The sequence below is a fragment of the Ailuropoda melanoleuca genome, chromosome 8, assembly GCF_002007445.2.
Source record: "Ailuropoda melanoleuca isolate Jingjing chromosome 8, ASM200744v2, whole genome shotgun sequence".
Lineage (NCBI taxonomy): Eukaryota > Metazoa > Chordata > Mammalia > Carnivora > Ursidae > Ailuropoda > Ailuropoda melanoleuca.
The window spans coordinates 19,836,380-19,847,060 of NC_048225.1; the positions used below are offsets into that span (position 1 = coordinate 19,836,380).

Sequence of the window (10,681 nt, forward strand, 5' to 3'; positions counted from 1 at the left end):
AAGCAAAAATCATCACGGAGACAAAGAATACTATGTAGGAGTAACAATCCTAGCTGGGTCTTGGGGGCTCCACTCCCACCCTAACCACAAAATGAGGGCCTTCAACAGATTTAAGCAATCTCCACCCAAATTCCACACCAATTACATGGGGGGCCCTGGCTCCACAACCCTCTTTCTCTCCACCACCCCACCAAAAATACTTTATTAATGAGAGGGCAGCATAAAGCCACGGGACTCCATCTACTCGGGGACAATCCAGAGAGAGCAGCCTGGCACCAGCCCCAACTGACACCCGACCCTCCTCCAGTGAGGACCCACTAAGCTATGCCTCCCTCTAATTACCGGACGCCTGGCTCAGGGCCTGGCTGGTTATTTAGAGAACCAGTGCCTGCTCCTAGCACAGATCTCCGCGAGGCTGCGGCTGCAGGCACTGTCTGCTCAAAGCCAGCTGCCTGAAGCTGCCATCTCCCCACACCACTGTCCTGGGACCCTTCCTGCCAGCTCTGCACCCCGAAGGTCCCCAGCACCATGTCGCTCGCACACGCAGCTGCGGAATACATGCTGTCAGATGCCCTGTTGCCTGATCGCAGGGGCCCCCGCCTCAAAGGACTGCTCCTGGAACTTCCCTTGGACCGCATGGTCAAGTTCATAGCTGTGGGCTTCCCCTTATTGCTGATGTCGCTGGCATTTGCCCAGGAGTTCTCCTCCGGTAAGTGGCCTCCAAGACCCAGTGTATGAGAGACCCCCGCTTTGTTTCACCTTTGCATGGGCTCTGAAGTGAGACAGCTCCCACACTGTCCAGCTTCTGTGACTTGGGCCTGGGCATTACCCAAAAGGCAGGCGATGCAGGGGTTAAGGGCACCAGCAGAACAGAGGCACCGAAAATTCTAAAAATCATTTCCCAACTTTTGGAATAAAAAATATTTAGTTTTAATCTCAGTATTTCATATATTTTATATCATTGCAATAGTTAAACTTTTATTTTGATTTTCATATGGATGAGAGAGATTGGGGCTCCATAATGTTTTCAGGACATAGGACCACTAACGGTCCTAGTCAGCCATGCTTTAGACGAGTCTCTTACCGTCTCAGCCTTCTCCTACTCTGCCCCTCCAAGGCTTCCGATTTGAGGACATATGTTAAGAGCCTGACAAATCATATGTGCTAAATAAATCCATTCCTTCTTCTCCACAGACCATGGCCACACACGCAACCATGAGCAAACACATACGTCTGCTGTTCCAGGTGCTAGATTAACTCAGCAAATTTCCTCTCTTAAAGAAAAGGTAGTCTTCTTGAGAATTGGGATTTCTGGCTTTCTTTTCTGGCTGTGCAAGTAGCTTACTGTGTTTCCCAAGGAGGTACATCAACCTCGAACTGCCTCTTCATTCACCCACAAGATGGAGAGAACCATTGGTTCCCATTTCTGCCTCTCTCTAGAGAATGACGGGAAAACAAAACTTTCCCCCCACCAAGCCCACTTTCCTTTCAGCACAGCCTGCTCACCCTTTCTCTTGATGTGGGCTCAGAAGCCCAGCAATTAACCCTCTAAAATTTAGAACCTCAGAGATGTCAGTCCTCTCAGGAAGGTCTCACCACCAAACCCAGGAGTGTGGGACGCCCCCACTGCCTGGCTTCTGGGAGTCCAGGGGGAGCTCTTTGAGGAAAGAACCCACATCAAAGGCCCGACACATTGGCAGCCCTGAGCCAAACAGACCTGTGGTGACTCGGCAGTGCTGGCCTCCGGAAGCCGGGGCCTGGGACGGAGAAAGTGCCTGCCAGATACGGAAATTGGCAGAGCCCTGGAGGCGACCCCTGGAAAGCTCTCGGCTGGTGGATCCCGGGTCCCCATTCCTCTGCTCCAACTCCAGGCTGCCTCCAAGCTCTGTTCCTGTTCCAGGGCCTCCCATCCGCTGCTTCTCTCCCAGTAACTTCAGCATCCGGCAGGCCGCCTACGTGGACAGTTCCTGCTGGGACTCGCTTGTTCACCACCAACCCGATGAGCTTGGCCAGCACAAGATGAAGTCCCTGTGGCCTCACAAGGTAGAGTAGGGGGGCTCCATCCGGCTGCTTCGGGGCGGGGGTGGGGCCGGCCAGAGCCACATCAAGGTCTTCTCTCTGTCCTCTTCGCCTCCCGGCCTCCTGCTTTTTTGTGTTCGTCATTGACTCTCGTGTTTCTTCAAATGTCCTGTGATCTTTGGTCACCCGCTTTTATCTGATTGGAAGCTTCATGCCTGTGGGTAAGGCTGGCTGACCAGCCCTCTGATTATAATGAAGCCTTTGGGCCATTTCATTGGGAAAACCTCAAATATCGGTGTGTGTAATCCTTTCTCTTGGGCCGGTTCCCAAGAAGAATCACTGGATCCTTAATCTCTGCGGAGGGAGTAGGGGTGGGGAGGGTGGGTATTAAGCTCGGCTGCCAATCGTCTAGGAACTCAGCTGTGGGTCTCAGCACTCAGTATTCACTCAACCAACATGGCTCTCTGCGCTGCTCCCCTGCCCTCAATGGAGCCAAGCGCAGAAGTACTTTGGTTTAATGTCCCCAAAGAGTGAAGCACAAGCCTCTGCCCGGGGATGGAAAAGACAGTCGCTTGATAAGTGCATCATGTTATGGGGAGGATCTGTGGGTCTGTTTTTTCAATATTCCTGTTGGCAGCCCCAGCTGTTCCCCCATTTTAAGAGGTGCCTCATATCTGCAATTCCTGAGTCTTTCTGGCTCTGTGGTGCAAAGACAGCTTGCTTGGCCTGCTTCAACTCCCCATCCCACGGGCTGCTGTGTCCTAGCATGCTACTGCTTTCCAGTTTGCAACCTCTTATGGCTCTTGTCTCCTATTTCCCTTGTCCTGATAGAATTAGGTCTTTTTTATCCCTTTATTATCATTCTCATGGGGCTTCATGAGGGAGAAGTCATGTGTGTGTCCACTTCACCATGTTGAGTCAGAAGTCACTCATGACATTTTCCGGTGATGACAGTTTACAAGGCCTCCAAAGGCCACACGGGTCTGGAACCCAGACAAAACCAGAGACTTAATGGAAAGAGTTCATGGGGGTCTCTGTCACTGGAAGTGTTTAAGCGGGATCCAGATGGCAACAAGGTCAAGATTTTGTGGATGGGGTTCAAATGTCAAGAAAGAGTCAAACGGTCTGACAGTCAGGATGGCCTGAGTGCTCTTTAACCCAGATTCTCTGGCTCCACTTCAAATCCACTGACACAGAATCTCCTGGGGTGAAGTTTATTTTCAAGAAATGCCATTTCTTGAACAGGAATGAAAAAGTTCTGATTTTCTCTAGTGGACTGGTGTAGTTTTCCTAACCTGTCTCTAGTGTTTAGTTCAAAAACACACAACACACACACACACACACCTTTTTCTTCTCTACCTAGCTGCAACCAAAAATGCATCCTCCCTCTTTTTCTTCAAACTCTCCTCTAAAATAAAAAGCATCCCTGCTTCAGGAGAAGCTATAGTCAAGTAGTCCTTAATGGAATAAGCTTCAAAATCAGACTGCCTAATTCCTGATCCTGCTCCCCCACCCACGAGATGTGTAACCCTGTCTAGGTCACTTAACCCTCTCGTGCTTCAGTCTCCTTATCTATAAGATAGAGATCTTAATAGTGTCTGCCTGGCAGCATCCTCCTGATGGTCAAATGAAATATGCACGTGAAGCACCTAGCACAAATGTAGCTTCAAAAGCCTGTAACAAGAACAGTTTTTACTGTGGCCAAAATAGTGGCTGACATCAGGTATTGCAAATTGTGCAGCAAATTGTGTAGTTGAGGACACGAGACTCACACGTACCTCAGTGTCAGCTTGTGTGCATGCATAACAGAAGTAGCCCCCAAAAAATTCCAAGACAGTCCCTGATGGTGTCATTTGGCATGACCATGACTGCAGAGGTGAAAAGACCACCGCACAGGAGAGGAGTCAGGGAAGGCGGCATGGAGGATATGGGATTTGACCTCTTCCTCTCAGCAACGTTGGGGCCCCTGGCTGGGCTTTGAAAGCTAACAGACTCTGGATGCTTGGTGATAAAAACTTGGAGCAGTCAAAGAAAGAGAGGATGATGGAGAATGAAGATTAAGGATGAAGGTCGCTGTTTCCCAGGATGTGACGCCGTGACCACTGCTGGCCATGATCTCTGGTTAGCGACCCAGGCTAACATTCATGGGGAACAGGGGGTGTGTTCTCGTGTTCTCTCTCTGTCCCCTTCTCCCCTTCTTTCTCCCTTATTCCCTCCCTTCTGTCCTCCCTGGGGTCCTACGCCCCTACACAGACCCAAGATCTGAGGAGTGGAGCCGGGGAGCAGAAAGCTCCACCATCCCTTCTCCTCTGGGCTTCACTATATTCAGCCAGGTCAGTGGACAGCCTTAAGTCCTGGGCCTTTGATGGCTGATCCCCCACACTGCCTCCCCATTCTGAGGCAGGAAGCAGGGAACAAGAGTCCCTCACTCAGAGCTCTCTCTCTACAAGGCCCCTGCACCCTGGGCCTCCCTCCTCAGCTCACTGTCGCCCCACAGGCCCTCCCCTACTCCCTGCTGGCCCTGGCTGTGGTCATGTACTTGCCCGTTCTGCTGTGGCAGTATGCGGCTGCACCAGCCCTCAGCTCAGACCTGCTGTTCATCATCAGCGAACTGGACAAATCCTACAATCGCGCCATCCGCCTCGTGCAGCACATGTTGAAGATCCGGCAGAAGAGCTCGGACCCCCACGTTTTCTGGGATGAGCTGGAGAAGTGAGTAGCCTTTCCCACCCTTTTCTGAAGGACTCAGCTGCACGTTAACACGATATCCTTGCAGGGTCATCTTTAAACTGTCCTCTGTACCATCCTTCTCAAGAATCCAAAGTGTTTAACACACCGTCTCACTCACTTTCTATCATTTCTCCATGGGGAGGAGAGACAGGACTCTTCCTTAGTTTACAGATGAACACCCTGAGTCACAAAGGGACTAATCTCTCTAAGGTACTACTATCACATACCATTCCCCCACTCAGAAGCTCCCCCCACACCTCCAGAAAAAGACCCAAATTCTCCCAAGTATTTTTCCAAGGCCTTCTACACACCGTCACCAACTACTTCTTCACACCTCTGACCACCAAGTGACAGAAACCTCCCACTCCACCCAGGCGGTCTCCTCCTCTTCTCCTGAATAACCATTCATTCACTGAAGCATTCATGCATCTTTCACTGCATCCCAGGCACTGTTCTGGAGCTTCGGACCCATCAGTGTGTGCTGCGTGTGTTGGGGGCAGGGGTGGGGAGGAGACGAAGCTACACCTACCTGTATGGGGCTCACACTCTACTGAGGGGAAACAGACAACAAATAAACACAACACATATATGCACATTATATGGCAGAAGATAAGTGGTACGAAGGGAACAATGTAAAGCTGGGTGAGGGGCTCAGGAGCTGGAGGGTGCTGGAGTGGTGCAGTTTTAAATCCAGCAGCCTAGTAATGAATCATGGAACTTTACATCAAAAACTGGGGATGTACTGTATGGTGACTAACATAATAAAAAATATTATTATAAAAAAATAGGTTCAGGGGCACCTGGGTGGCACAGCGGTTAAGCGTCTGCCTTCGGCTCAGGGCGTGATCCCGGCATTATGGGATCGAGCCCCACATCAGGCCCTCNTCTGCTATGAGCCTGCTTCTTCCTCTCCCACTCCCCCTGCTTGTGTTCCCTCTCTCACTGGCTGTCTCTATCTCTGTCGAATAAATAAATAAAATCTTTTTAAAAAAATAGGTTCAATAAAACCTATGATAAACCAATTAAATAAATAAATAAATAAATAAATAAATAAATAAATAAATAATCAGGCAGTCAAGGGAGGCCCCAGCAAGAGGAGGAGCGTTGAGCTGAGACGTGAAACTATATTCTGTCTCCTGTTTGTGCACATACTCGATCCTCTGAAAAAAGTTCCTCTCCCGTCTATCTTTCTGAACTCGATCCTCCTCTTGAAGCCAACTCCAAGACAGTATTCTCTGTAAAGGTTTCTGAACACTCTGGCTCATGCCTACCTCTCTCCTAACTTTAACAACTTCGTGGTTTGTGTCCATCATCTTAGCCACAAATCAAGCATGATTTTTATTCTCTATTTGCAGATCTTATCTGCCCCTTCCCCTTAAGCCAGACCGTAAGCTCCTTCAGAGCAGAGACTGGCTTACAGATGCCTGAACACCACAGCTCTCAACCAATATCTACTGGCATCTTTATTTTTATAAAATGGATGGATGTGGTTATCTAGACTCCCAGTCCGGTGCTAATTTAATAAGCCTATTGCTTCCTTGAGGACCTTGTTTTAGCTTGAAGGTTTAGTCTGCTTTGCTGGGCAGAAATCCAGTGTGACCATTGGTTATTCACTGATCATTCACTGGGTTGACCACATTGCACTCATTCATTGGAGAATGAAGATATACTCACACACCTCTTTGGGGAGAGGAGTGGTTATGCTCAGGGAAGGCGGATTTTCATGTGAGCCAAGAATGCCACGTCGGACACACAGTTTCCATTACTTCCCTGCAGGGCTTTCTCAATATATATGGTTCTAAATGGTCTGTCCTAACCCTGCCTCCTTTCTTCCCCTGCCCAGGGCTCGGAAAGAACGATACTTCGAATTCCCCTTGCTGGAGCGGTACCTGGCATGTAAGCAGCGCTCACATTCCCTAGTGGCTACCTACCTCCTGAGGAACTCCCTCTTGCTCCTCTTCATTTCAGCCATCTACCTGTACCTTGGCCACTTCCACCTGGATGTCTTCTTCCAAGAGGAATTCAGCTGTTCTGTCAAGACAGGGCTGCTTAGTGATGAGACCCACATGCCCCATCTGATCACGTGCAGGCTGACCTCTCTGTCAGTTTTGCAAATTGTCAGTCTCTCCAGTATAACAATATACACCCTGTTGGTTCCAGTGATAATATACAACCTCACGCGACTATGTCGATGGGACAAACGACTCCTATCCATCTATGAGATGCTCCCAGCTTTTGATCTCCTCAGCAGAAAGATGCTGGGATGCCCCATCAATGACCTCAATGTGATCCTTCTTTTCCTCCGAGCCAACATCTCTGAGCTCATCTCTTTTAGCTGGTTGAGTGTCTTATGTGTTTTGAAGGACACGACCACCCAGAAGCACAACATTGACACAGTGGTCGATTTCATGACATTATTGGCTGGCTTAGAACCCTCAAAACCTAAACATCTCACCCACCGAATAGGTGATGAAAACCCATAGTTAAGAAACCATGGAGCAAGAAATTTTATGGAAAAGTAAAAATCTCTCTCCTTCTTTACAAGCCTCACACACTAATGTACAAAAATACCCGCTTTAGAAATGCTAAGTGTGGATTCAGCTGAATCATCTGTCCTGTTTTATGTTTTCCTAAAGGTGAGAAGATAAAATCAATGCATGAAAACAAATCTGAAAGTTAGAGCTGAAGAGTCAAAGAACTAAAAAATTAGGTCTAGAGCATTCTATGAGTATAGGGGGAAAAAATTAACCAAAAGTCTAGACATTCTGCAAGGAAAGAAAATTCTAAAGGCTGTGTATGGAGGCAGGTTCTTCTCTGTATATTTACTCCACGGCCCTTCTAGGTACACACTCAGCTCAACCCAAAGAGCATGTGGGGTGATCTGCCAAGTGAATAAAAATGTGAAATCCCTGGAAACCCTGTGGTGTGGCCTGAAATCCTAGGAACTTGCCCGCTTGCTTTGTGGAAGTCAATGACCTTGCCCAGACCCTGTGTGACCCACAGAGTGGGTCAGAAGATAATGATGCAGGAACTTATTATCTGCTCTTGGGGGTTAGGACAGCATAGAACAAGGTCAGGGCCATGTGTCCACTGTGGGTGGAGCTATGGTGGTTTTCATCATCTAAACCAGGGACTCACTTCACCAAGGGCTGGGATTATGGGCTGTGGACTCCTTCACTGCTCCTAATGGGCCCAGATGTCCTTCTAATCCTCCAGGGGATGCTATACCTCGTCCACTTAAAGCCAATCACTGAATAGCAACCACTTAGAACTAAATGGGAATGACAGTAAAGTGCTGTTGAGCCCCTTCTCTCTCTTCTCTGATTCATTATCCCATCTTAGCTTCTAATTTCCATTTCTATGTCTGGACTTAAGGGAACCTTGGTCTGACTTCAGAGGCCCTGCTCAGCCCACAATACCATGTTGTCTCTCATTGGGTATTTCTTTTTAGAGCTGCATATTTCTTCAGAGAATTTTTGTATAGGCCATGTAGACCCTTCCTCATATAGGTAAGCAGAAGAATTACATTGCTCCCATGCTTCTCACGATGCTGAGCCTTTGAATGTGCTGTCTCCACTGCCCAAGATGCCCTCCTCCATTCTTCACTGGCCGGCCACTAGCTCTCCTTCAGTCTTCCCAGCCATATTTTCTTCAGGATGGCTTCCTGTCTCCTCCCCAGTTCCCTAAAGATGTGCTGCCACATCATTCAATACCTACCTCTGAGATAAAAGTTATTACACTGTATTAATACTGCCCATTTATTTGCCTGTCTTTTCCTCTTAAATAAGTTTCCTAAAATCTGTGTCATAGTGGGCACTAAATAAATGTTCTCCTGAATAAATAAGTGACTGAATGTTGCTTGACAATGTTACATTGTTTGAAGCACACAGACCCAGCCCCTAAATAATCTTGTACAAAAAACGCTTTGTGCACAAAGATGCACTTTACAGCAACTGATGACCAAAAAGCCAAACAACATGAAAGCAATCATGTAAAATTATTATGCCATAACTAGAATATTAAGCATCTGTTTGAAATTACGGTTATAAAGCAGTCATAATAACACCACAAAATGACTATAATAATGGTAAGCGAAAAAAAAGGAAACATTGTATTTTCTAACATACATANAAAAAAAGGAAACATTGTATTATCTAACATACATAAAAATGCATGAAAGTATTAAACACACATGTTAAAAGCGGCTCACCCTATGTGGCAACATTATGGATTTTTTAAAATCTTCTTTGTACTATATTTTCTAAATATCTGAAACTTGCAAACAGTGTTTTACATGTTGTAAGGAGATGTTTCTAATGATGAAAAATAGTATTTGAATGCAAATTCCACTGAAATCCATTAGCCAGAGCAGCTTGAAAACTAAAGCAATGATCACACTTTCCCTCCCACTAGGTATGACACCAGTATATGAAGAGGATTAGTGAAAATAAAGTCAGATCACAAAGCCTGCAAGGACAAAATACAGCCTGGGCAGCAAATAAATCATGCAGTTGGCAAACAGATTTAAAAAAAAAAAGACAATCTCTTCTTATCACTCAATTATTTTTTCTCAGGTTCCAAGAACCAATCTGTACTNCAGATCACAAAGCCTGCAAGGACAAAATACAGCCTGGGCAGCAAATAAATCATGCAGTTGGCAAACAGATTTGAAAAAAAAAAAGACAATCTCTTCTTATCACTCAATTATTTTTTCTCAGGTTCCAAGAACCAATCTGTAAGGGCAAAGGTATGACTGTGGATATTTTGTAGGCTGAAGATATTCTTGGCAGTTTCCAAAAATGATTCTGTTATGGATACCTTGCATATGTTTGTGAAAGCACACTGGCTCCCTGAGGAGTTGCTCTGTTAAAACCCAGCCAAGTCCAACAAGGGCAGCTTTCAACACCGAGGGGCATAAAAGGACTTTCCCCAAGATTTCTCTGGGTTAAAACCATTTTGTCAGACCCCGTCACTATTTTTTACAGTTATCAGAAATGACATACTTGGGTCATCAGTTCTAAACCTCTCTTTTTGAACTCTGATTGTAAGTTAGTTATATCCATTAGCGCTACATTTTCCTCCAGTAACTTGTTTTCACTATGTATGTAGTTTCCTTAATTTCCATATACAACTCAAGAAGTCTACATTTTGAATCTTTAACTGTAATTATATTTTACATCAGTAAGAGTACCTGACAGCTTAAAAGCCTCATTAGCCCCCATTCTAAACAGGATATCCAGTTTTAAACGGAAAAACCTATGACGCATTGGCTCACTCAGCTAGTTAGTGGCATTGCTGAAATAAGCACGGATACAAGCGTCGCATCTTCCAGACTTGAGCCTTTACCAGTACTGCTTCCTAACAATTGTCTACCCTCCTTGTTTGATGATTTTGGATAGACTTTGGTTACAAAGTTAGCGCTAAATAAATACAGGTGAAGTCCAGAAACATACTTTTGGTTTCGTCAGGGAAACGTTTACTGAGTGCCTACTTAGTGCTGGCACGTTATTAAAACTGGTGTTAGATCTTGTCTTCCCTATTAGATTCTAACCTGAGGCGGCAGAGGCCTTTTTTTCTATTCACTAGCGTCGTCCCGGATCCCAGTAAAATCACGGCCTAATAAACTCTCAAGAAACCTCTCTCCGAGCTGTATCCAAGAAAGCCGCAGTCCCAGCACTTGCGGTCAAGTGCGTCCCACAATGCGGGAAGAAGTGTGGAAAACTGGCACTGAAACGCAGTGGGCTGGGGGGAGCGCGTGTGAGACGCGGGGGGGGGGGGGTCGCCACAGATTTCAGCTAAGCACACTGCGCGGAGTCACGGAGAGCCGTCTCCCGCCACCTTTAGCCGCCGCCCCCCGCCCCCCCTTTTTTTTTTTTTTTTTTTTTTTTTTTTTTTTTTTTTTTTTTTTTTTTTTTTTTTTTTTTTACACGCG

General features: G+C 46.5%; 1 protein-coding gene across 1 annotated transcript; it reads left to right on the top strand.

Annotated features, from left to right (window-relative positions):
• Positions 1 to 411: 411 nt before the first annotated feature.
• On the top strand, positions 412 to 8,454 carry PANX3 (pannexin 3). Its single transcript, XM_002923981.4, has 4 exons — positions 412 to 709; positions 1,901 to 2,043; positions 4,517 to 4,731; positions 6,593 to 8,454. The coding sequence occupies exons 1-4, from the start codon at positions 529 to 531 to the stop codon at positions 7,230 to 7,232; spliced, it is 1,179 nt and encodes a 392-aa protein (XP_002924027.1). The 5' UTR covers positions 412 to 528; the 3' UTR covers positions 7,233 to 8,454.
• The last annotated feature ends 2,227 nt before the right edge of the window (positions 8,455 to 10,681 follow it).